The following is a 27,517-nucleotide window of genomic DNA, read 5'->3' as shown; positions in this document are numbered from 1 at the left end:
GCATCCCATTACTAGAGAGACATTCAAATGACGTACGACAAATGCTTTACTCTAGGAGCGTACGTATCTGCGGATTCGTTGCTGGGACAGGGAGCTGAACCCAATCCTTTTTAGTTTTATTAGGTTAGGGTTTTTAATGATTTTTTGGTGTGTTTAATTGGTCGATTGAAAGAGGGTGCAGGAGTTGACCCCTTTCAAATCGTAGTTCTAACATGTTAGTGTGGTCAGGTGATCGGGATTGGTCGTTATGCTCCTTGTAGTGTCTTATAAATTACCTAAAAGCTCTATCATGTAAGAGGGTTAGCCCCGTTGGTATGATACAGGTCAAGGTTCTGCCATGTAAGTGGGTCAGCCCCCATTGGTACGATCCAAGAAAAGGCTCTGCCATGTAAAGCGGGTAGGCCCCATTGGCATGATCCGAAAGGGTTATCAGTCACAGGTCTCATCCTCTCTGAAACTCTGATGGCAAGCAGACTCATAGACAGTATCAATGAAGTCTTCTTCCATATCAGGTAGGAACCAAGGTTGTTTTTTTATATACCTACAACGTATGTTGTTTCCCCGTTTTTATATTCATAAATAATTAGTATGTAACTGTCTCTTGCCCTCCACCAAGGGTGTCAATCAGCTAAGTATATATCTGCCGGGGAAGTTGCATGTACAAAAATGATATTGTTAGTATACAATAAAGTTTTGTACATACTTACCCGGCAGATATATACGATTAATGGCCCGCCCAGCCTCCCCTCAGGAGACAGGTGGAAGAGAAAAATTCTGGTTAGAAAACGGGAATGGTTCCTATTCCCGCCACCCAGCGGCGGGAGTGGGCTGGTCACCTGACCTACCTGTCGCGTGTGCCGCGAGTTTTGAATTCTGTCGGGACGTCAGAGACTATAGCTAAGTATATATCTGCCGGGTAAGTATGTACAAAACTTTATTGTATACTAACAATATCACAGCTCTATACTGACACCTTTTATTTAGGTGAGCGAGTCAGAGACTTCTGACATGTCCAATTTAGCAGTTCTCTGGTATCATAGCAATATTTTACTAGAAATAGTGCTAAGAGGACACATTTCACGGAGCGACGCGGCTGAGCCCAGAAATAGATTTTTCCTACGTCAAAATCCCTTTTTGATCCGCAGAAGCTACAAGAGGGCTTGTCCCTAAGTCTTCTGAGCCCCGACCTAGTGTTGTTCTCAGACGCTTCCATCGCGGGCTGGGGAGCAACACTAGGAGGGGAGGAAGTGTCAGGCTCCTGGAGAAGGGAACAGGCAGCCTGGCACATAAATGTCAAAGAACTAGCAGCGATCTTTCTGTCTCTGCAGTTCTTCGAAGGGAGTTTGACGAACAAAATCGTTCAAGTAAACTCCGACAATACCACAGCACTCGCGTATTTAAAGAATCAGGGAGGAACACACTCCAGGATTTTGTTTCACCTGGCGAAGGAGATTCTGCTGTGGGCAAAAAGGAGAAAGGTTACGATCCTGACGAGGTTCATTGCAGGAGTGCAAAATGTCAGGGCGGACCTTCTCAGTCGTCAGGAACAAATCCTACCGACGGAATGGACCTTACACAAAGACATGTGTCGAGACCTTTGGAAGTTGTGGGGACGTCCTCTGGTCGACTTATTCGCGACGTCGAGGACCAAGAGACTTCCTCTGTATTGCTCCCCGGTCCTAAATCCAGAAGCAATCGCTGTGGACGCGTTGCTATGGAGTTGGACGGGCCTAGACCTGTATGCCTTCCCGCCATTCAAGATCATGGGGGAAGTCATGAGGAAGTTTGCGGCTTCAGAAGGGACGAGGTTGACCCTGATCGCCCCGATGTGGCCAGCGAGAGAATGGTTCACAGAGGTCATGTCTTTCCTTGTAGACTTTCCAAGGACGTTGCCCTGGAGGAAAGATCTACTCAAACAGCCTCACTTCAAAAGGTATCACCAAAACCTCTCCGCTCTGGGTCTGACTGCGTTCAGACTATCGAAAAGTTGGCCAGAGCGAGAGGTTTTTCGAAAGCAGCTGCGAGAGCAATCGCAAATGCAAGACGTGCATCTACAAGAGCTGTATACCAATCGAAGTGGGCTTCCTTCAGGGCATGGTGTAAAAAGGAGGGAGTTTCCTCTTCCACGACCTCTGTGAACCAGATAGCCGATTTTCTGCTCTTTCTTAGGAATGTGCAGAAATTAGCAGTCCCTACCATTAAGGGATATAAGAGCATGTTGTCAGCGGTTTTAGGCACAGAGGCCTGGACCTTTCGGACAACAAAGATATTCATGATCTCTTGAAATCTTTTGAGACTTCGAAGATTCCCCAAGCGAGACCGCCTTCATGGAACCTTGACTTAGTTCTTAGGTTCTTAATGTCAAGTCCTTTTGAACCTCCTCAAGCAGCGTCTCTTCGGAACTTGATAAGGAAGGCTCTTTTCCTAACTTCTCTGGCGACGGCGAAGAGAGTTAGTGAAATACAAGCTTTTAGTCATCTAGTGGGATTCAAAGGAGACAACGCTGTCTGCTCTTTGAGCCCAACTTTCTTGGCAAAGAATGAAAATCCTTCTAACCCTTGGCCGAAAAGCTTCGAGATCAAGGGCATGTCAAGTCTGGTGGGCCAAGAACCAGAGAGAGCCCTGTGCCCTGTCAGGGCTCTCAAGTTCTATGTGCATAGAACAAAAGAGGTAAGAGGTGGTCCCTCAGGTAATCTCTGGTGCTCTGTGAAGAGACCAGAATTACCTTTATCTAAGAATGCTGTTGCTTTCTTTCTGAGGGACGTCATTAAAGAGGCTCATTCATCTTACCAGAAGACTGATTTGAGCCTCTTACGAGTGAAAGCTCACGAAGTTAGAGCTGTCGCTACCTCTCTTGCCTTCCAAAAGAACATGTCAATCAAGGACATTCTTGATGGCACCTTTTGGAGGAGCAACTCTGTCTTCGCCTCACATTACCTAAGGGATGTGAGAACGATTTATGACGACTGTAATTCGCTTGGGCCATACGTTTCTGCAGACACAGTCTTGGGGGCTGGAGGTAGCTCTCTCCCTATCCCTTAGTTAGGTTTAGGTTAGTTTTAATTGTTGTGTTTTTGGGTTGTGGTGAGTCTTGTGTGAAGATCTCCCATCCCTTAGTTTAGTGTTCAGGGGGTCTTTGGATAGTTGGTCAGGTGGTGGTCAGTTGCTTCGTTGCCCTCATATGTATTGCTCGATGGTCTTGTCACGTTGAGGTCACGTCCCAGTTGACAGATCATCCAGAGCGTACCAGCACTACAGGTCTCCACCTGGCTGGCAACTCTGATTAAGCAAAAGCAGGCTTAAGTTACAGTAATCACAGAGTCTACTTTGCTAACAGGTGAGGAACCAAGGTGTACATCATCTACTTAATTTAAGTTTCCTACAAATCCTATTCTGTCTCTTCCCACCATCCGAAGGTGGGATTCAGCTATATATATATCTGTCAGGTAAGTGGCATGAACAAAATGTTATTGTTATAATACAATTAAGTTTGTTCATACTTACCTGGCAGATATATATAATTAGAGTGCCCACCCTCCTCCCCTCAGGAGACAGTGGCATTAATAAAATATGAATAGAAAATGGGAATGGTTCCTGATATCCGCCTCCCAGCGGCGGGAATGGGTACTACCACCTGACCGCCCACTGCGTGTGCCGCGAGTTTTGAAATTCTGTCGGACTTCAGAAAATACAGCTATATATATATCTGCCAGGTAAGTATGAACAAACTTAATTGTATTATAACAATAACATTTTTGGCTCCTTTTTTTGTCATTGCCTAAAGTTTAGTATGCAACCATCAGAAATGAAAAATAATATCATTATCATATGTAAATAATGCGATATATGGTAGCAAAAAAAAAATTCATACTTAATTGTATTCAAATCACGCTGTGCAAAAAACTGTCAAAGCTAACGAGTTACTTTTTTTTCATTGTATTGTACACTAAATTGCTATCATTTTGATATATAATACATTGTAAAACAATAAAAGCAACACCGGAAAAATATTATCACAAAATGATGTACGAATTCGTAACGCACGACGTAAAAATGTTTTTTTTCAAAAATTCACCGTAAATCTAAATATTGTTCTAGAGACTTCCAATTTGTTTCAAAATGAAGACAAATGATTGAATATTACGATACTGTAAGAGTTTTAGATTAGAATTGCAGATTTCGACCATTTCGGACGAGTTAAAGTTGACCGAATGTCGAAATTTTTATATATTTATTTTTTTATATGCACATATATCGGAGATGGGAAAAGCTACAACCTTCAATTATTTTTTATTGTATTCTTCATGAATTTGCGCACATTTTGATATATGAAACTATAAAAAGGCTGATATGAAAAGGAGCAAATATTGGGATAATGCGATGTACGCATTTCGGAGACTTGCGGCCAAGAATCGGCGCACGGAGGGAAGTTAAATATATTTTTCAAAAATTCACCATAAATCACAATATTGTTCTAGAGACTTTAAATTTGTTTCAAAATGAAGATAAATGACTGAATATTGCTAGGCTGTAAGAGTTTTAGCTTACAATTGCGTTTTTCAACTTTCGGTAGAGTCAAATTTGACTGAACGTGGTTTTTTTTCTATTTATCGTGATTTATATGCAAATATTTCGAAAAAAGAGAAAAGCTACAACCTTCAATCATTTTTAGTTGTATTCTACATAAAATTGCGCACATTTTCATATATAAAACTCTATGTAACAGCTAATTTTAATTGGTACAAACATTTCGACAATAGCACAAAAAAAATTCTGATTTTTTCGGAAGAGTTACCGCGCGGACGTAAGGAAAATGTTTTTTTTTTTTTCATAAATTCACCATAAATCAAAATATTTTGCTAAAGACTTCCAAGTTGTTGCAAAATGAAGGTAAATGACTGAATATTACTAATATAAGAGTTTTAGCTTACAATTGCGTTTTTCGACCATTTTGGTAGAGTCAAAGTTGACCGAAAGTTGAAATTTTTGCACAACGTTATTTATATGAAAATATTTCAAAACTGATAAAAGCTACAACCATGGGTTGTTTTTAGTTGTATTGTGCATGAAATTGCGCACATTTCCATATATAAAACTTTATGTAACAGCAAATTTAAAATGGTGCAAATATTAGGACAATCGCACAAAAAAATTTATCGAAAGAGTTACCGCGCGAACGTAAGGAAAAAGTTTTTTCATAAATTCACCATAAATCGAAATATTGTGCTAGAGACGTCCAATTTGTTGCAAAATGAAGGAAAATGATTGAATATTACTATAATATGAGAGTTTTAGCTTACAATTGCGTTTCTCGACCATTTCAGTGGAGTCAAAGTTGACCGAAGGTTGAAATTTTTGCACTTATCGTTATTTATATGAAAATATTTCAAAACTGATAAAAGTTACAATCTTGAGTATTTTTTTGTTGTATTTTACATGAAATTGTGCACATTTTCTTATATAATACTTCATGTAAAGGATAATTTAAAATGGTGCAAAAATTATGTCAGTGACAAAATAATTTTTGAGATGTGTCACTGATACTTTTTAGTGCGATAAGAAAGAAATTCATGCTTGCGCGCCTGAGTAGCGATTGTAAACAAAACAACGCCTTGATCTGTGAACTCCCATCATCCCCCAAGGCGCGTGATTCAAAAGTTTTCGGCTGGTAGGCCTATAAGTATTTTTCCGCGAATTTTTAAAAAAACTTTTTTTAGTCGACGTATGATACGTCCATTCGGCATACGGGAGACATTTTGACTCAACGTTTAATATGTCCATTTGGCGTAAGAGGGTTAATCATGAGAACGTGAACAGCGTAGTTTTACAATGCACATAATGCTGGACGGCTGTAAGGTCTACGAAGTAGTTATTGAGATGCGTCACCCTCTCATTTATGTGCTAAGAGAAGTGAAGGTGCATCAGCCACATTCACCTGCTGTCTACCAATGGCACCTCACAATAAGTCTATGTATTCCTCTTAGTAATCGAATACAGCTTGCATGGTGGGAATTAACAGACTTTGGGTTGACCCCAGAAAACTTCAAACCTTTACAGTAAGAAGAATTCCCTTGTTTTATACACTTGTTGGTATAATCTGGTTTGTTCCTATAAGAATATTGACCAAACGCTTCGACTCTTACACAAGTCGAAAGGAGGAGGTGGAACTTCGTTCTTTCACCACTTAAGGTAGACAAGCGTAAGTAGTGCACTTGTAACCTAAGATGCTATAGCCCAGCTAATTGAGTCATACCTTTTAGCCTAACAAGTGGTTAAATTCATAACCTATCCCAGCCAGTCCGAGTCTACCGCTACTATCTTAGTTAATCTGAGTAGTATTTCTTAGCTTAGACTGTCTGAACTAACTGGCTTGGGCATACATGTGCCAACTTAGCCTAGCTAATGGTTGCGGTCTTGGTTTTCGAACCTGCATTTACTATCTTAGCTTAGTCTGAGTGGTACAGTTCTTAGTTAACTTAGCCTAACTCATGGGTTAGATGGTTCCGGCATACATGTCATACATGTCAACTTAGCCTAACAATGGGTTGATGACTTAGCATGGTCTGGCTACTTGAACATGCATTTACTATCTTAGCTGGTCTGAGTAGTAAGGTTGTAAGTATAGCCGCGCATAGACTAGTGCTTGAGCTACCCATTTGGAACACTTTTACCACCCCAGCCTAGTAGGTGGTGGTTGTAGCCTAGCATGTATAGTCTGAACCTTCTTGGACGACTTTACCCTAACCTGAGTCATTTGGTTTCTAGATTAAGCTAGTCTATACTAGCCTAAACTAGTTAGCGTACTTCTCTGATGGACTTAGCCTAGCCTAAGTGATGGTAGAGTTAGCCTAGCCTAATTGGTGAAAGAGTTAACCTAGCCTAAGCTTACCAAGCCAGTGTGAACCTGGTCTTGCCAACTTAAAATAAGTTAGTCAGTTCTTAATTGACTGTACCTCTTAGTCTAGTCCAAGTGGTTATTGGCTAGATTAACCTAGCATCTTCAAAAAGGGTCTCTTCCATCCTGGCCTAGTTCCTATATTGAAGTCATGAACCTAACATAGAGGGTTTGAGCTTCAGTTGGCTGAAGCAAGTCATTAGAACTTCATCATATCTGGAAGGGGAAGGTGGAGAATGTCCCATATTTCAAAAGTGAGGTTGGGTGAAATGACGTTAGGTACAATTCTGGGCTAGGTTGCTTGAGAATAGCACCATGGTGGTTTCTGGCAATATAGGATTTCTCTTTGGAAGGTAACATATTGAACGTATGTCCGTATATTGTAACAGATCACCACATAGGGTGTTTCATGGTTGGAAAGTGACATTCCTTATGAAGATTGAGCCCTGTCCTGTTAACAGGTTAATTACTTGGACAGGAGGATAATTAGGACGTGTCTGAGTAGAATATATTATCATAGGACATTCCCGTGGGTGTTCCTATGATATCGTCCGTATAATTGAAAAAGTTAAGCATACATATCTCAGTTTTTACTAGAACAATGAGCTGATTACCAGCTCTCCTGGGGCTGGCCTGATGGGTTAGATATTTTTACGTGGCTTGGAACCAATTGGTCACCTACCAACGGGACCTACAACTTAATGTGGGATCCGAACCGCACTATATCGAGAAATCAATTTCTATTACCAGAAATAAATTCCTTTGATTCACTGTTGGCCGAGCCGGGAATTGGACCTCGGACCACTGGATTGGAAGATGAGCGCAAAAACCACTCGTCCAGAGAGGAACTCGTGTAATTGAAGAACCACGTAAGAGCTGTCTCAGGGGTCTTGCCCTTCGAGCTGTGTGAGGATTCCATTTGGGATACTGGGAACAACCTGGAGGTTACACAAACTCTCTGTTCTACCTGTTCCTCCATGTTCTGAACAGAAGAAGGGGTTCCATTAATTGAGGAGGACCCAAGATGAGTGACTGATAAAGCTTATCTTAGCACAATCATCGCTACCAGGTTCGTGTGGGGAAGAGGCACCACCGATAGGTAGAATTAATACCTCAGGTCTGGAGTTTGTCCAGTATCCCTTTACAAACTAACAGTTTTAAGACTTTGGGTGTAGAGCATCAGCTTGGATGTAACACGACTCCAAAGTTCCTCGGCTCACATATACAGAATGACTTTTTGGCCGTGACTGCCTGTATAGAGGAGGTTTCTGTCCATTAAAGGCATTCGTCAGTAGACAATGATCTTGTGGAGCGGTTGTCAGAACAGAGGGAAGTCTCTCTGTAATTACCTGTATGGTGATACACATTGGACTGGTGATTGGGTATGTGAATATCACTTCACACTGAGTAATCTTCAGATGACTCAGGAGCATTGAACTGGTTTTGGCACAAAAAATTCCGATCTGATAAGTGAAAACACTGTATCAGAGTAGACTCGCTGGATTACCACTGGGCCCATGAATCAGTCACGGTTCAGGAAACTGACTGTGGATTGTTGTTTTCCTCTGACCTTGGTAGAGTGGGAGTACTCAGCCAGGTTTTTGACGTAGATTCAAAAGTAGTTGGGAACAACAGTATCCAATTTGCCCCAGAATCCAGGATAATGATTCAATGCAGCACAGATCATGATGACAGATACACTTTTTAGTCATGCTCAGTACGGTGTGAGTTTGCTTAAGAGACCTTCAGGAGGGCCGGCTTTGACTTGTCAAAGTACTCTGTAGTTATTGAAAGAATTACGTCACCTAGAATATAAATGTGGTAGACGTAAACAAACACAAGCCTACTCCTTGTTGTCAAGTTGTACCAATTTGGTCATACAGAAGGAAAGGTCATCAGAGGAATACATGCCTTTCTGGCAATTAAGAACAAATCTGTTAAAATGATTGTGATGGTTGGTTTGTGACTGTATCAAACCATTTTTTTTCATGTTCTACATAAGGAATGTTGCCCACAGTTCATTGGATGTTTAATAGAAAGGTTCTGTTAGGACCTAGTACTTCTTCGACATTTTGTTTGATGAAGACTTTTTGTTGAGATAGGTCGAGTAGGAAAGAAATGCAAGAAGGGCCTTATGTAACAAAAACAAGAGTATAATGTCGTAGGGAAGGCATAATCCTATGACGTTTAGAAGGATGAACTCAAATTGAGCAATGTTAAAAAGGTGTTCATGAAAATTTGAGAGTTGGTTCATTGTTATGACAAACCACTTTCAATTCCCTGTATATAATGAAGATTGCCCAGAGGTCCTTGGACATAATTTCCTTGGGTCCTTAGGTGGCTGCTCAACAAATTGTGTAACTCATCCAGCACCCCTGGCGGGTCAGTTGGTATCTTGTCTAAGATGATGGTACGAATGTGAAATGGAGGAGATAACTGGCCTCTTTCCTTTTCAAATTTCTTTCTACTTTACTTCGGGCAGTAAGAAGAGAGCACCATCATAAGCTGGAACGGACAAGATACAGGTGAGTGAAGCAGCCATACTGTTAGGGTTATTATCAGTCTAAGATACCTATCAGTAGCAAGGGGGAGAGGAATGATAACAAACCTACATAAGTGGATGAATTGGTTTGTTAGAAGAACAGATGTGCTTATCTTCTTCAGACACAATGAACTATGATATTGTGTAGGAACCCAGAAGTCTGACTCTATGATATTCATATATATCTTAGATTCTGAAATACTGGTCAGTTGTTTTGTAGAATACTGGTATTCAGAAAACTGATCAAGGTGGCAAACTCTCAGTTGGTTAATAGTACTTACCTCCCACCAAAAGTAAGTCTATCCTAATGTTAAGACCGAAGGTTTGTTTCGTATATGAACAAATGACAAATTTTTAACCAATTTGTATTTTCCATAAGTAACAAACGAGGTCTTAACATACAAAGGCCCACCTCTAACCACCCCTTTATCAACTAACCTGGGTTGGAAGAATAACTAACGGGACAGGAGTTAAAAGAGGGGTATCTGGGTGGCTCCACATGTCTCGTGACCAAGCACAGATGCCAGTAGTCCCTTGCATACACAATTATTTTAAACTACCCGTTTCCAGCTGGCGCTAAGTGTTTATCCTAATATTAAGACCTCAGGTTTGTTAGTTATGAAAAATACAAATTGGTTAAAAATTTGTCATTTTTTAGATGTGGAGGTCTGAAATGTTCAAGATTCCCAGTTAAATTGCGTTCTTGGACATTATAAGATGGACAAGAGTTTTTCTCTTATCCTGGTAGATACGGTTTAATTACTTGTAGAACTTAACAATTGGTGTGTAATTATAGTACTTAATATATAACAACATAATTAATTAGACTTGAATGTACAGTAACTGAAAAGTGTGCATATTTTACACTCGTAGCAAAATAAGTTAGTCCAAGAGGTCACTTAGCTTCAGTCAAGTTATTGACATTAAAAAAAATTAAGTTTATACACAGTATTTTGTCCCTTTATTGTAGTTACTTTCATAGTTTTAAGTTTGACTTCGGTAAGTTTTTCTATGATTTGGTAGGAAATTACCGTGCAGTTATTTTTGACTGTTGACCTGGTTTTGAAGTCACTAGTAGTGGGAGTATGAAAGGTTAGTTGATATAAATACTTAATAACTTAATTGGTAATCTTTGATGATTGTGTATGATAGTTTTATTACTTGTCAGATTATGACTTTGTTTTTTACTTGTCATATTATGACTTTTTACAATGCCTGGCTTGCCAGCTTCAATTCTATATGGACAGAGGTAAAGTCTCTCGTGTTGAACCAGTTGGGTCCCCTCATTCGTGTGATAAGTGATCCCTAATGCCTCCAGTATAGAAAAGGTGACGGAGATTGATAACATTAGCAATGGTTGATGTCATTGGCTTTACCATAATGGTATTTTGTTTAGTCATCTTGGGATAAAATGTGATTAGCATCAAGGTGTAACAGGAAGCCATGGACAGCAACTTGCATTTAGCATAATAATATGAGGGAAATAACAACATCAGATAATGAATAATTACATGCCTTGGGGAGGTGGAATACGTTATTAACAAAGTGATGAGGAGTTGACTTAGGTAAAAGGAGATACAGCAATGGCTCAATCTTATTAGATTCAAGTTGCTCGAATTCACAGAAGCGTAAACTTTTAATTGGAACCTAACTCATTATCATATACGAGTTTTTCACAGCCACGGAAACGTATACCATTTATGAATCCTCAAGAAACCTTGCAAAATTGTTTGTTTAATTTTTTATGTAATTTATAGTTGTTCCTATACAATGTGCAAACCCTCTGTCCTTTGCATTAGGAATTACTTTACAGCAAAGCTGGAACATGGCCATTAAATTCTTGAACAAAGTGGTTAGGCAGTAACTATTGTCTGCCCGGATGTAAACACTCCACTTTGCTTTTGGCCGGCTCTCATCACGATTTCCCGGTGGGATCTTTCTTTTATTGTTTTTAATATTTTTTTAATATACTGTTTGATATTAATAATTAATTGGCTTTAATAGTTAATATACAAATACACTTCTTGTGATAAGCCTTGCGAGCCACCTTTCCCTTTAAGGGTTGGTGGCAAGGGTGTATCTACACCCATGTCACTTATTTTTGCCCTTTAATGTTAGGGTGGGACAGTATATTTATTTGTATATTTATTTGACATTTACGCTTACTCTTTGGGGAATGACCGAGAGGGAATTGGGAAGTTTGCCTTTTGTTTTTTCTCCTGGTATACCCTCTTCTCCTTCGCCCTTTTCACTAGCTTATTGGGTTAAAAGGGGGATGGGGGGGACATGTATGGTTGTGATGTTTTAGGGATCTCCTCTCATTTCAGAGGGCAGTGCCCTTGGATGCAAGAGGAGTATCCTTTTTTAATCATATTTTTTATCTTTTACAGTCTAACAGTTAGTGATAATAGATTACAGCAGTAGATAGTTGAATATCTCTTTGTGTTGGCTATCCTAACCTAGGACTTGTTAGCATGATGTGACATTGCCCTTCAAGTGTGTGTACTATTCCCCTGCTTGAAAATTATATTTATTTGCACCCCTCGAGTGTGTGCACTGTTCCCCTGCTGAAAATCATATTAATTTGCACCTGTTATCCTGGAGTTTCATCACTGGACAGCTTTTATGCAGCTGCCCTGTGATTATCAACTACTTCTGCTGGTGACTGTGCTTTGTCCTATAGAAGAAGTGTTGCAGATGTTGGCAAAGAAGAAGTTGAAGAGGAAGAGAGCTCGTCAAGTGTAATCACTGTCCTCTTCCTCTTCGTCGTCATCATCGTCTTCTTCAACTTCCTCTCCTTCGACTTCTAAGGCTCCCCAGCCAGAGAAGGAGGAAGGTAGTCTCCACTGCCTAAGAAGTCTCGTCACAGGACTTCTAATGGTCTGCCTCATTGAAATAAGGTGGCAGTTGGGTCTTCCGTTCTCTTCTGTTCCTTCGGGAAGAGGAACCGTCATGCTGTCTGGCGTGTTGTGAGCCATAGAAGTGCAAACTTCAGTTCGCATTTCTGCTGCTTGTCCTAGAGGTTCTGCCTCGAAGACTAGTTCCGTGTCAGTTGCTCGTTCGTGAGCTTCCCCAAATGCCTTTTTCACAACTGAAATAGGATAGTGGGAACAAATTTGAAAGTTAGGCAATAAAACGATGATTCTCCTTAACCTAATTTATTGCCTTAATATTACAGAACAAAACTTGCACAATCTTATCCCTATAGCATATCGAGCTTACCCTCATATCCCTATATCTAACTTGGTCTAAAACTTAAAATTACTTAATATTACCCCGACCACCTAAGAATCTAAACTTATTTCCTTAATTTAAAAAATTGTGACAACCATTTAAGAATCTTTTATGTAATACCATTGGTCTTAATCCTTCACTTTTCCCCACATAGAAGGGAAACGCTTCCAAAGTTCGAAAAATAAGTCTGACTTATCACGTCCACTTGGGCTTGCCCAGCAAAGATTGAGAACTTGAAGTTTGAATTCGGTTGGTTTAAACCACTTCACCTTTAGTCCAATTCACACTTTCTGTGCTTCTCTCCTCAAACACCATACATACTATCCTTTGTAATACTTTCTTCCGTTACTATATCCAAGAGAGGTTGGCATCCAAGTGAAGGTGGGTATCCAAGTAAAGGTGGGTGCAACTCTCTCACTCATCCTAGTCTATTAAACTGCAATGAAAAAAGAAAGAAAACAGACATTAATTAAACAATTCCTCACCCACAAGAACATAAAAAACATAATAAATAAAATAAATAAATCTTAAAACCACAGTTTCAGAATTTAATAAAAAAAAAATAAAGAATCAAATATTGAAACTAATTTTTTCATACTATCACAATTTGTTAACATACTAAAATATATTGGAGACGTAACTAAGAGTTGTATTAGCGTCGTTCTGTGAAAATTACACTTTGGTAACTTGAAAGAAAAATGCTTTGCAGTCATCTTTATTATCACTCATCACATTGCACAGCTAATTCATCATCATCTTCAAATCAACATTCATCACTGGTGAATTCCCATGCTTGCTGTTTTTGTATATAAGACTTACCCAGTAATTATACAGCTATTAGTTTCCACTAATAGCTGTATAATTACTGGGTAAGTATATACAAAACCTTATTTTATTATAAAAATAAGATTTTTTTTTATTTTACAGGCCAATACATTTTTAATGTGCATAAAGCATGTACGTACGTATTTCTCTCTCTCTTTCTCTTTTGTTCGTAGTTAGCCCTCACACTAGTACGTACATGATTTTAAATTGATTGAATTTTACCTCCACCCTCTGTGAACATTACGTACGTACATACGTAAGTGTTCTTTATTTTATTGAATTGTGTACCTTCATTATGACTGACTTATGAAGTTTACCTAGTGATGCAAAGAAAACGTCTTTTACTCTGTGCAGAAAAAGAAAATGGCATCCCATTAATTAGGGGTAATGTTAGTATATGTATGTATGTAGTAGTTACTGTAACTATTTTAACGTAAATTATTTATTTGTTTTTAAGGGTAATGTATTAACCCTCTTGTGATCTGATGATTCGTAGCACGTCAATAAATTTTTTCTGTAAGTGCACCGGCGCATCATATGTTTTCAGGAAAAATTCAAGAAAAAAAATGTCAATCATAGAAAACGTAGTTGATGCCATTGGGTCAACAGATGATGAATCATGAAAAAACGCAAACCTGGCGCCACTAGCTTACTTAGCTATGATACAAAATGTCAACATAAGTAGGTTGGAAAATCTGAAAATTGCACTCCATAAAAAATTAGCATTTTTTAATCAATTACAGCTCATTAGCAAACATTTATAGCAAAATTACGGCTTTCATGAGAATGATCAAAAATTTTTACACAATTTGTGTATAAAACCAACTCCCTAAACCTAATGATTATATTTTTCATGATTATTTCCATTAAATATCTACGATTTTTCTTAAAAATTTCACATTCATCACATTGTTTTTATTATTTCTAAGCCTTGTAAAGATGTTCTGATTGCTTCAGGAAATAATTCAATCATTTGGCAACATAATAACACTAACCAGAAGCGTGTATCAATTATAGTTCGGATGTACTGAATTTTACCAAAAATCTTTTCCATGTGTGTTCTTTTTGGCCCGGGGGAAAAGTCGTGTACCTTACACCCTTTTGGCCTGTGCGCAAGAGAGTTAAAGTTTTAAATGAAGTTACACTAACTTTAATTTCATTTAAAAGTTAGCTTCATGGTTAGGGAGCATGATTAGGGTCATATTTAATGTTCGAACTCCAAAGGTAAGCATTCATTAGCATTTTTATAGACCATACAAAATTTATGGGAAATTTTTCCTTCTGTGAGGGGGTCTGGAACCTAAACCTCACGTAAGTTCGGGGTATTACTGCACTACATGCCAGGTCATGATGTTTCCAGTTGTTCAATTTAGGTAGTACTTGGTCATGGTCACCACAGAATTGAAGTCTCTGAGGTCTAGTTACTAAATCAGGACAAACTTTGGTGATAGAAAATATTTTCTAACTTGGTAGCAGCTTCTCATCTATAGCTAGGATTAGGGAAAATCATGCAGTGAGCTGATAAGGGTTACACCAAGATCTCTGAAGTAGTTCTCCTGACATACCAAGCTCATAGAAAAGAACAGGTTCAGGCTTGGAGGAAGAGCTATTGGAGATCTTACTTAAAGGAAAGGAGGAAAATATGTCCCTGTGAACTACAGACATGGCACGACACCAATTGCCAATGCTTTAACAAGAGATTTTCTTAGTCATATCAGTCTTCAGGTATGAGGGGAGGAAGTCATTATTTTAGTGGTCCAAGGCACAGTGAAGGGAAACACTGTAAAGGGCCATGATTCCAGTAACAAAGATCACTACTTGGAGAATTGTTGACATTCTGAATTCCAGGAGGTTGGTAGTGGAAGAGGCATGGAATGATCTTTCAAACTTTGTTGAGGTCTGTGATAATTTAATTTTTGTCGAATTGGTAGAAATAGTATTGAAGCAATTTTCTTTTCATTTCATTTCAGCAACATTCCAGCTTATCAAACCCTCAAGTAGTGTTTCGAAAACTTCGTTTAAAAAGTAAAGCCATGATGCGTGAGAGGACCTCAAGTGTTGATGCAGTATCAGGTCATGTAATGCCAGCCCCATCTATAACTTCGTCACAGATAGGTTCAAACACGTCCACAGCTTCAGGGCAAGTACCCTTGTCATGCATTGCTTGGTTTGATTGATTTTACATGTGAATTCTAGTGTAAATATATACAATACCTTACCTTACCTGTTACTAAAGTGTCACCAATGAATTGCTTTATACTAGAAAATTAATGCCTGGCATATTTTCAGGGGGTTCATTGTATTATATATCATTGTGCTTCTTTTCATTTTCTGGCCAAGGCAGTCAGGCAGGATACTAGTTATACTATATCTGTTATGTGTTGTCTTTATACAGAATGGTAGGCATGTGATAAGTTTGTAGGCTGGTCTGTTATTGTAATGCTATAGAAATTATTAAATAGGACAGTGCATGGAAAATGTCTTGGTAAGACTTTCCTGAGAACTCAGAATTATTTTGGGGGGTATAGACTGTATTGTGGCAACTTGAGTAGTTTGACTTTGTTGGGAAAACTAGTGCCTGGAGGAAAATACTGGACACGGTCAGTATTGCCTTAGTCCGGTATTGAGTGGTAGTTTATTCGTTTTGTTTGTTTGTTTGTATGGTGTTTTTACGTTGCATGGAACCTGTGGTTATTCAGCAACGGGACCAACGGCTTTACGTGACTTCCGAACCACGTCGAGAATGAACTTCTATCACCAGAAGTACACAATCTGTGACCCCTCAGTGGAATGCCCGAGAATCGAACTCGCGGCCACTGAGGTGGTTATTGAGTGATAGTAGATGGGATAGTATAGGAAGAACTTGGGTATGACAAAGTGGTAGTAGATGGGATAGTGCGTATAGGAAGAACTTGGGTATAACATAGGGATGCCTGTAGGACTTGGTTTGTTTGAAAGATATGGACAGCTCAATGGTTGAAGCACCATGTGTGGCTGTAACTACTATTGTTCTAAAATGTATTGGTGGATGACTAATGTAGATGCTCAAATTAATGATAGTATAGGATGTCAGGAGATTACTGTGGAACATTGTTAAAGTATTGTCCTTTTCTTTAGGATACTGTAGTATGGATATTTTTATTGACTTATCCCCATTCTTTTGGTTTTCAGCAGGAATGATCTTTGCTCTTTATGATGCTAATTTATTCTTGCATCGTTAAGTTATTTTTATGCCTGGTGTGAAACTCATGTTTTTTCAGTTACTAAGTAGTACTGAATTGTAGTTTTATGTGATTTTATGCAGTGCCAGGAGTGGTCTGTTTGAACTGCAGGTATTTATTAATAATAATAATAGTATGTATTTCAAGAAGGGCATTTCATCATATTTTTTACAATTACATATAATTGTTGGGCAGTCATCATTTTAACATTTGCAGATTTTAGTATGTAAAGAACATTAATTTGTGAAGATTACTAAATGTTATATTTTATTTATTTTTGCAGCTTGCCCATTGCATCTGTGATGACTTCTCAGCTACTTTTACTATACTACTTGTTGCTATATGAAGATGTTCGTTTGAACAACACACATCAACTTTTGACCAGTAATCGACGTGTCCATTCATATTCACCTCACCTGTTTGCTCAGCTTCCCATCAGATACTTACTTTCTCATGCTCAAAGAGAGCAAAGATTATATGCAGGTTAGCCTGTAATGTACTTTTGTTTCATCTTCAAGGTAGCATCATGTTAAATTATGCATAATTCAAGTGTTTATTGTGTGTTTGCCTTTATTCTTTTTTTTTTTTCCTTGTGTTTTTTAGTGGTAGTTTGTTTTCCATATTGAGGCCCTTGGCAGCTTGGGTAATAGTAATAACAAATACTGTACAGCAAAATTGCTTTTTAACTTCGCCAAGCAATGGCTAGTCATTTGTAACTTGTACCTGCGTGCAAGGAGAATCATTTTCAAGTGCTCACAACTTAATTGTTACATGGTGGACATTATTTTTTAGTACTATGTTGGAGATATTTATATTTTTATTGTTTGTGATCGATCTTGCACAGTGATATGAATGGCATTAAGAAATTTAATGGTTTATATATTGTATTTTAGGAATGTAAGGCAGTGCTTACTGCTTGTCAGATGTAGTTTTCAATAATCATATATTCAGTAATTACATTACTCTTAGCATCAGTGTTGAAGTTTGAACTCAATCTTAATAACCTATTCATGGTATCAACAGGATTGTTTTCTTCGTTAGTCAAGTTATTGGTAAGTCACTATCCTCAGCTTTGCTTAGTTGAAGATTGGCTATACCAGAGTACATCAGCAGATTCTCATCTGGTATTTCTGCCACCCAAAAGTTCAGTTGGACTCTCAGTCAGTCACCAAAGGTGAGGATAAACTTTTTTTGAAATTGGATATATGCAGTGGAATTTTCAGAAAAATATAGTTTCAGCCATAACTTGAAACCCGGATCATTACTCTTAATTATTTTGTTTCTAATGTTTGTATCATATAGGAATTTGAGGTTTTTCTTAACGTAAATTATCATTTTAGCTATGGAAGATGCTGCAGACAAACCAGGTCGTCTGTTAGTGGTATTGGATAGTTTGCGATGCATGCCACCATATCACCTTTGGCCACTAGCTGCTTCACTCACAGCTTCCATCAAATGCTTATTACAACCAGGTGTCCCTCGTAAGGTTTTAGGTACGTATTTTTATCCAAGTAATTTTAGATGTAATATTCTTAGAATTTTGTTTTTATTCCACTGTGTAATGAATTGAAATAAGATGTTTCATTCTTTATTGTTAAACATAAGATTATTTATCAAAAAGGCTTATTTAACCATTACTGGAGGGGTAACTATATCGATATGCAGCTCCTCAGGCCAGTTAAACTTTGAGGTCTGCCAATTTACGAAAAGAACAACGAAAAGAACACATGAATGGAAAGAGGAAGATATGCAAATGTACTTGGTGAAAGAAACAAAATTCTAAAACATTTTCCCTACCTTCCACAAGAAGTCGAAAATGACTATTTACAGCCCCTTGTGGGCCCTCTTTTACAAGACAATTGTAAATTTTACTAACTTATATAATATGTTTTTTCCAATATATAACTTTTATTTTATTTTGTAAAATTATAATTACTGCTCACAAAATATCAAAACAGATAAGAAATAAAAGCAGTAGCATATTCTTAGCATATTTGTTGAAAAATATTTACTTTTTATGTTTTTTCTATTATTTTTTGCAATTTTCTTGGTAATTTACATTTAAAACCGACATACTATCATAAAAGACAAGAACAAAAAACAACAGCAACCCCTTGGTATATTTACAAGCAAATTTACAAAAAGATGTCGTGAGAAAGAGACGCAGAACATTCCCCCTTCAAGTCACAAGCACTACTGAAGTCCTGAGACACCCACACTCAGTCAGTATAAAAGTTGCCTTAAGTGAATTTATGGGCTATAAAAGTATTGGTACCTCTTTCCTGCCAATTCTTTCTAAATCGATGGTGCGCAATATTGTTTAACTACAGGATCAATCCATCCACCACCCCAAACTTATCACTTCTCCTGAGGATCAATCCGTCCATTAAGGGTTTATAGATGTAAGTGATCTGTAATGCTTCTTTCTGATGTTTGTCTTGTGTATTTATATACTAAAATATTTTGCTGATATTCATCTTAAAGTTTTACAGTATATACAGTATATAGTTGAGTTGTAAGATCTTTTAAAGCAAATGCAAATTTGATATTTTCACCCAGGAGAGTATATATAAATTGTATTGAATGCTGTTATTCATAGACTGGAGGTTTTATTTTTTTTTTTTATTGATTATGCAGTCTAACCCCAAGTTATATATTTTCTTGTATTTCACAATTACATATTGATAGTGTACTTTAACATTTGAATAATCCTGTGCTTTAGTTTGTTTTAATTTTTAACTGTTTGCACAGTAGTTGGAAATAATAAAAATTCTTTACCAGATACCTATCGTCAAGTGTGGATGCGACTTAATTCACTGTTTCCACGTCGACTGTGGGCGATGACAGTGGAAGGTTTAAGACCCAAAGAAATTGGCAGCAAGCTGAGGAAAGTGCTTTCTGAAGATGATATCATTCTTGATCCTCTGTATGTTCTTCGATGTGATGAAAGAGTTTTTAGGTATGATACATTGATAGTGATGCACTAAGTCTTATAATGGTATACTACTGTCAGAAGTAGATCAGACAACAACTACAGTGTGTGTTTTCAATAATGTAAAGAGCAGAATGTTATATTACTTTTCATGCAAAGTTCAGTTTTTTGAAATATTTTTGTGATCAAATAAAGTACAGGTTATTAATGGAACTTTTCAAATGGTATTCAACATTGCAGATCAGCACCACTTCTCCAGCTTGTAATATATATGCTTCAAGTGTATTTATTATCATCTCGAACGTTCCTATCCCAGCAAATGCAAAATACCCCCCTAGTGAACACACCACATAGCGCTGGTAGTGGGAATAACAATATGGCACCACAAGCCATAGATGAAGAACGAGAAAAACTCAAAGGTGCACTCATACTCACTCAGGAGAGTGCAGCTGTTCAGATCCTTTTAGAAGCATGTTTGAAGAAGGAGGAAGATACGGTATGTGCCATAAAGCTTATTGGTTTTTTCAAAATAAATAACTAGATGTATATCATGGCATGGAATTCATTGGAGCATGCATACCAGAATTGGTCTGGTCATTACAGAATAAAATAAGTGCAAAGCACAGATTAATACAAACATCTTCTCACATAGTTATAGCAAAATGTATAGAAAAGAAAATTAACACATGACAATGTGGAAAGCCATAAAACATATGGAAACAAATCTACCAGTAGATTCTGGTGTAAGAATGTATATTCAGTTAAATTGATAACTTCATGTGATTTACACTCATTGTTTTTCAGGAAAATGGAGGTGCTTTAGCACTGCAAGAAATCAGAAGTATTGTATGCTCTTATATCCATCAAGCTTTCCTTAAAGATACAACATTAGCAAAGCTTGTTCATTTTCAGGCAAGTTGATTTTTATTTTACTGTAGCTATGTTATTATAAGCCTAAGTATTATAGAGAACATGAAGTAGCACACTAAAAGTTTTCAATAGCATGAACAGTAAATGGACTTGTCATATGTTTTATATATATATATATATATACATATAATATATATATATATATATATCATATATATATATATATATATATATATAGTTTCTGTTCAGGCTGAAGAATAAAAGGGAAATGATTGTCTAACTCCATGAAGGAAAAGTTGACGTAAAAAAGGTATGAGGATGGAGATGATATAGAGTTACTATTAACCTTTTAAAGTTTAGCATTTTGATCTTTATAGTGTAATTTTTATTTTTAATATTTATGTATTTGCAGGGTTATGATGGTGAGCTGATAGGGCCAGTAGTTCGAGGTGTGCCTTCCATGCATATAGCAATTGGACTCAACTGGATTCCAGAACTTTTGCAGTTGCCTGATTTAGAGAAGCAGCTGTTTGCTATTGATCTTACATCTCATCTGGCTCTACAAAATGCAATGCCATCTACTTTAAGCATATCTAGGCTTGCAATCAACACCCTTGCAACATTACTTTCTGGTAAGTTAGTTTATCTATGGAGTTATCTTGTTTGAATTTTATTTTGCTTAAGATTCCAAGTTGTCTTCTCAAGATTTTTCACTTAGCTAAAATCACAGGATGCAAGATTATCATCATCAAAGTTGAACTTTGTGCTCCTCCTCTTCTGAATTTTGTCATATAGCATGCTACTTATCTGCCTCCTTCCCATGCACTTTCATGGAGTAGCATTTTTGTAAAAAAAAAAAAAAAAAAAAAAAAAAAAAAAAAAAAAAAAAAAACTTTAGGTTGATCAGCTGTGCATTGTTAGAAGCATCTAATCTGCTACTTGCATATTACAGGTAGTAGTTAGAGCAAGTGCTGAGAGTTTATCAAGTGTTCCCTTGCATCTGAGGATGTCAAGCAACCATGTGTCAGTAGCTGTTTTTTGTTTTTAACAGTTAGAAAAGTAAATTTAAGAACTGTGGCAGACTGCCTAAGCAGTTGGGAATGTGTGTGTAGTTCCTCCTCCATCATAATGGCCACTCTTTTTGGCTACAGCCCATGATCTGAAAAAACTAACTGCAGAAAACATGCAATACAATTTCTCCAACAATCTTAAAAGAATGAAAAAATATTTCAATATATTTATACTTATAGTATTTTAACCAAAGGGGACTTTAGTATTTACTTTGCATCTTATATTGCTCCTGTGCCATTTATGTGGTCCTTTCTTCATTTATGGATTTTTCCCATTCATGCAATTTTTTTTTTTTTTTTTTTAAAGAATTTTTTTTTTTTTTTTTTTTTTTACAGATTTAGTGCTGCGCCAAATTTTGAATTATTTTCAGAGTAGTATAGCTGTTTATCATTCGTTGCAACACTTTATATTTATTGTTTCATGTCAAAATTAATGTGTGAATGTTTATTGGAGGATTTTTAAAGTTTTTATTCATTTGTTTGCAGTTCTGGGAGAAAAGGAGAGGCTCCATATTATGGAGGCATCATTGCCTTCACTGATTAACATTGGACGTGCATTCCCTGCTCTTACTGATGATCTCCTGCATCTGTTAGTGATGTATGGGAGAGTTGCTGCTGCACAGTCTGCATTATCAGCTGCTCCAGCTCCGAGATCAATTGGTGAGTCGTGTTTTGTTTTCAATCTTTCTCACAAGGCCAACATATTTTAATGTGTTATTTCTGATAACATGCAAGTTTTATTTTCCCACATTAGGCAGCTTTTGGAGTGCATTACTCATATAGAGCAGATAAACCCCTTGGGTGGTCATTGCAGTGTAAGGCACGTTGTTGATTATATAAAAAGGTTCAATTTAGGTTTGCTTTGGCCCCAGCTATTTTGGTTTCTGCCTTTTACTTTTATTCCTTTTGGTCTTTTCTTTTCCCACTTAATTGCCCTATAATGAGGTGGTGAGTAAGAGGTAGCGCCGAGGTGTATTCTCATTTATTGACACAAAAACTCAACAATTCAGGAACTCTTGCGAGTGTAAACGTAGCATTTGGCATTAGGGGAAAACATTGACATTAGGGAAAAAGAGATATCTATGTACAGCCAGATGTGTTTTTTCACACTTGGGAAAATGGTTAACAATTCTAAATGCAAATTGGAAAGAGTTTAATACATATGCTTGGTTTTTTCAATAGTTTTATCACAAAAAGTGCATTTTATGATGAAATTGAAAAAAAAAAACCCAGGAATTTGTGGATATTTCTTATAGAAAAATACCGCGAATATGGTCATTTTCTGCGAATAATGCGGGGAAACATTCCCGAGAGAAATCTGCAAATGTGTGAGTCCGTGAATCCGGAGAATGTGAATGGGGGGGTCCACTGTATTATTAATTTAAACTAGAATCTAACTAATTCACTAAAGCATTTTCTTGAATGAATTGATATTGCTGTTTACATTATTTGAGAATTAGTAAATAATTTATCATACAAAATACATATGTGCACCTCATTGAGAGAGAGAAAATATATACATAATTTTATTAAACTTAATACAGTATTAACAAATATATTTAAAAATTATTAAATCTTATTGCATCATAAAAATGTATTTAGTCTTGAAAATATCGAAATACACTAATTAGTGAATATTTATTGTCGGGAAAACCTGCGAATGAGTGAGTCTTCTTTTGAATAAATTTAGACAAGTTCCGCAGAAAAATCTTGTGAATGCAAATATGGGTTGGGGGGTTGACTGTACAGTTTTAACAATGTCATAAAAAGCAGGTACTGAAAAGTGCATAAATGCTAATTTGAATTGGGATTGCTGGATCTGTTTCTTTTAAGTACTTTTGTGAGTCACAGATTTTTTTTGAAGCGGGGATGCCCTGAGGGTCCTGGGGACTGATCAGGATCTCACAGTAACTCCTCCCCAACACGGAAGAACCAGGCCTCTGGGTTGTGAAGGGTGGCAGGTGGATGCTTGCTCCTGCTGTAGTGTTTTTGCTAGCTGGGCTGATGCTGGCAAGTAATGGTCATCAGGGTCACCAATAAAACAAGGTGGCAAGTATTTGCCAGAGTCAAGGTATATTCGGATTTGACATTAGGTAAAAACAGAAATATCTATGTACAGCCAGATGTGTTTTTACATCCTGGAAAAATGGTTAACAATTCCATATACTAATTGGAAAGAGTTCAATATAGATATGGTTGGAAAGCCTGCAATGTCTGACATGCGTTCGTAATTACAGTTCTAACCATGTCAAAGTAGCATCTGAAAATGCATAAAATATACGTAGTTTGAATCAGAAGTGCTGGATCTGTGTTTGAGAGGACTTGGTGCATCATGCAGATTTTTGTTTTTGAATCAAGGATGCCCCGAGGGCCTGGCGATTGATCAGGACCTCACAGTCCAACTTAATGCTTTAGTTATGCCCTGTGAGATTGTAGAATGTCTCAATTGTTTTGAGCAAACTAATTATCTAGTCTAATATACTACCACTGAAGATATAGCACTAAGAAACAGCATTCTTGGTGGAGCACTGAATCTGATAGCAACATGAATGTATATTAGTCAACAACAGGAGGCAAACTAAACCGGCTTTAAAAGGACGGAAGCGAAGCACGTCCTCTCTTAAAGGCGGTAAGAAAATAACTTTACCAGTTTCCAGCTGGCGATAAGTATTTATCCTAATGTCAAGACTGAAGGTATGTTAGTTATGAAAAATACAAATTGGTTAAAAATTTGTCATTTTAATTTAGTCAGTAATTTCAGTTGTTCATACTCTATTTAGCCCATATTTTGCTTTTTAAATAGTTCACAATCTTTTGAATTCTATTAATAAAGTCATTATTGACAAAAAATTATTAATTTGTACCTAATAGTCCCAAGTCTTCAGAACAAATTTCATGTAAATGTTTTTCAGTTTAAAGTTTTGTTAAACCTTTGGTCCCAGCTCTGATTATTTAAGGTTTTTGAAAGAGTAGTCTGGTTCTGTTAGTTAATAACATAGTAGAAGTGAAACATCAAAATTTTTAATATAAAAAAAAGTATTTGCTTTTTAGAATTGTGACTTTTCTCTATTTTCAGCCTTTATGGAGAAGCCTTTTATTATGGAAGAAAAGTTGAAAGAGGAAAAAATGGACTTTGAAGAAAGCGTACCAGAAGGCACCAGTGAACCTTTTCCATGGCATACAGCACCAAAGGTTCCAAAAGATGATCAGCTTTTTGCTTCCGTAATATATGTTTTCAAAAAGTTGGTTATTGAAAGCACCATGACTCACAACCTGTATTAGTGATACCAGTTCTTTACTATAATAAAGAAATGCAATTTTATGAAACTGGACACTGTAATTAATGTAAATTATCTGTATGATCTTGCGAGTTCCATAAACAATAAACACCATCATTAGTTAAATGGCAGGAAACTGACAAACTTATGGTCCTAGGACCATCACAGTCAAAAATATTTCTTGAATTTTGTTGTTGTGTGTGTGTATGTACAAATTATAATTTTTATTTTACATGATGTAAATCGTTTATGCAAATGACAGTAAGTTGACTAGTTTCATTCAACATCATAAGTATTTTTAAATAAATACAGATTTCCAACCCTTGTCTTTTATTCTGTGGACTGATACAAGATACAAGGGGCAGCTAGAAATTGTGGACTTAGATTTAAAATGAGGCATTGTTATGAATGCTCATAGTAATATTGCTACAGTGCTTAAAAATAATAGAATTCATAAAACCTTATTGCAATACAGTAGTATCTATAATGAAGGCAACTGCTTATAGTATTAACAATTATATTTACAAACCCAGCTTAAACATAAATTCATAAAACCTACCTAATTGGAATACAGTAGTATATATAATGAAAGTAACTGATTATACTATTAATTAACAATAACATTTACAAAAAACCCTCAGGATAAAGCTGTCATGTTAGGAAAAACTGAGTAAAACTATAAAATAAAATAGAGCAGAAGGGGCAACTAGAAACTTTGGACTAATGGATTTAAAAATGAGGCACTGTTATGAATGCTCATAGTACCACTACTACAGTAGTGGTACTTTGGGCAAAACCTAACTACAAATACAGTAGTATCTATAATAGAGGCAACTGATTACATATAGATTATTAATCACATTTACAAACAAGCCCATCAGGATAAAGCTGTTATATCAGAAATACCCAAGTAAAAATATAAAACAGTAGTAAGGAAAGCAAAATAATACATGAGAAGGTTAGCTAATTAAGAGGAGAATATCATATAGTAAAATGACAACCTTGACTGATGACCAGGTTGTGGTTTAAGGCCTTCATAGAAGAGTGGCAACAGGAGCACTGGCTTCATAAATGATCTGTACCAGGTTAAGATGCTGCACTTCATAAATTATCTCTGTGCCAGGTTAAGATGCTTCATTGTTAAAACATGCGTTCCACCACAAGCCCTTCATGCACAGTTAGTAAAAGTACTGTCTTTAAGATCATATGTTTAAATAAATTAACTAATTACAACTACAAATTTGTATAAAAGATTAATTTAAAATTAACCTTAACTCTCCATCATACAGCTTTTACTTCTATGCAAGCATGAGTTTGACAGATTGCAAAAGAAGAATGAGAAAACATTTGTTCCTACATGTATAAAAACCCTTAGTCTTTACACAGGGGACTTACTTTCAGCACATGCTGGAGCCAGCTGTTTAACTTGAAACTAAGTGGAATCTCTTCCTACATGACTTACAAACCCTCGGTCCGTTACACAAGACATTACTTTCAGCGTAGGCTGGAATATGGCTGTTAAATTCTTGAACAAGGTGGTTAGGCAGCAACTACCATCTGGTAGGTGAGTAGGCCCATCCAACTGGATGTAAACACACCACTTAGCTCTCGGTCGTCTTCCAAAGAAGAGGTGTTTGTGAACTCTTGCTGACTAGCTGTTAATTACGATTTTCCTGGTGGGATCTTTAATTTGTTATTTTTAATGAATATATATTCTGTTTTTGATAATTAATTAACTTTAATAATTAATATGCAAACCCACTTTTTGTGATAGCCTTGCTAGCCCCCTTTCTGCTTTGTGTTTAAGGTTAGTGGCAAGGGTGTGCCAACACCCTCATTACATATTTTCACCCTTTAACATTAGGATGAGACACATATTCATCCGAAATTTATGCCTATGCTTTGGAAACTACCGAGGGGAACAAAGGAGGTTTTCCTTTGTTTCTTCTGGTATTTACTCTCCTCTTTCATCCTTTCGCTAGCTTATCAGACGAAGATAGAGGAGGGGTCGTGTGGTGTTGGTGTTTGAGGGATCTCCTCTCATTTAAGAGGGCGGTGCCCTTGGATGCAATGGGAGTACGTATCCGTATTTTTCTTTTAAATTATATTTTATTTCTTTTACAGGCTGACAGTGGTGATAGTTGATTACAAGCAGTACATGGTTGGATATCACTTCGTGTTGACTACCCTAACCTTGGAATTGTACTTGCGACTCGTAGCATGCTGTGATATTGGTCCTTGAGTGTGTGTGCTGTTTCCCTGCTGGAAATCATATTCATTTGCTGCTGCTATCCTGGAGTTTTGTCACTGGACAAAGCCTTCACCACTGCCCTGTGATTATTAATTCCATTCCTACCAGTAAATGTGCCACATTCTTGCAGAATTTGGAGAAGTTGAGGAGGAAGAGAGCTTGTCAAGTGTCATCATCTTCCTCTTTGGAATCAATCATATTTTCATCAACCTCCACCCCTTTGACTTCTAAGGCTCCCTGCCAAAGAAGAAGGTAGTCTCCCCCCCAAAAAGTCTTGCCACGGGACTTCTAAGGGTCTGCCTCCTCGAACTGGGGAGGCAGTTGGGTCTTCTGCTGGCTCGCCCATTCCTTTGGGAACAGGAACCGTCACGCTGTCACCAGGGTCTAGCATGTTGGGAG

At 37.2% G+C, this 27,517-nt stretch overlaps 1 protein-coding gene across 1 annotated transcript; it reads left to right on the top strand.

The window, feature by feature from the left end:
* Nucleotides 1–15,444: 15,444 nt before the first annotated feature.
* On the top strand, nt 15,445–25,187 carry LOC135225811 (integrator complex subunit 2-like). Its single transcript, XM_064265318.1, has 10 exons — nt 15,445–15,636; nt 17,001–17,200; nt 17,741–17,891; nt 18,058–18,210; nt 19,499–19,676; nt 19,890–20,145; nt 20,454–20,561; nt 20,932–21,151; nt 22,076–22,249; nt 24,666–25,187. The coding sequence occupies exons 4-10, from the start codon at nt 18,060–18,062 to the stop codon at nt 24,869–24,871; spliced, it is 1,293 nt and encodes a 430-aa protein (XP_064121388.1). The 5' UTR covers nt 15,445–15,636; nt 17,001–17,200; nt 17,741–17,891; nt 18,058–18,059; the 3' UTR covers nt 24,872–25,187.
* The last annotated feature ends 2,330 nt before the right edge of the window (nt 25,188–27,517 follow it).

The sequence above is a fragment of the Macrobrachium nipponense genome, chromosome 20 (genome assembly GCF_015104395.2).
Source record: "Macrobrachium nipponense isolate FS-2020 chromosome 20, ASM1510439v2, whole genome shotgun sequence".
NCBI lineage: Eukaryota > Metazoa > Arthropoda > Malacostraca > Decapoda > Palaemonidae > Macrobrachium > Macrobrachium nipponense.
The sequence above is the reverse complement of the archived record's forward strand: the minus strand, read 5'-3'. Positions and strand labels throughout refer to the sequence as shown.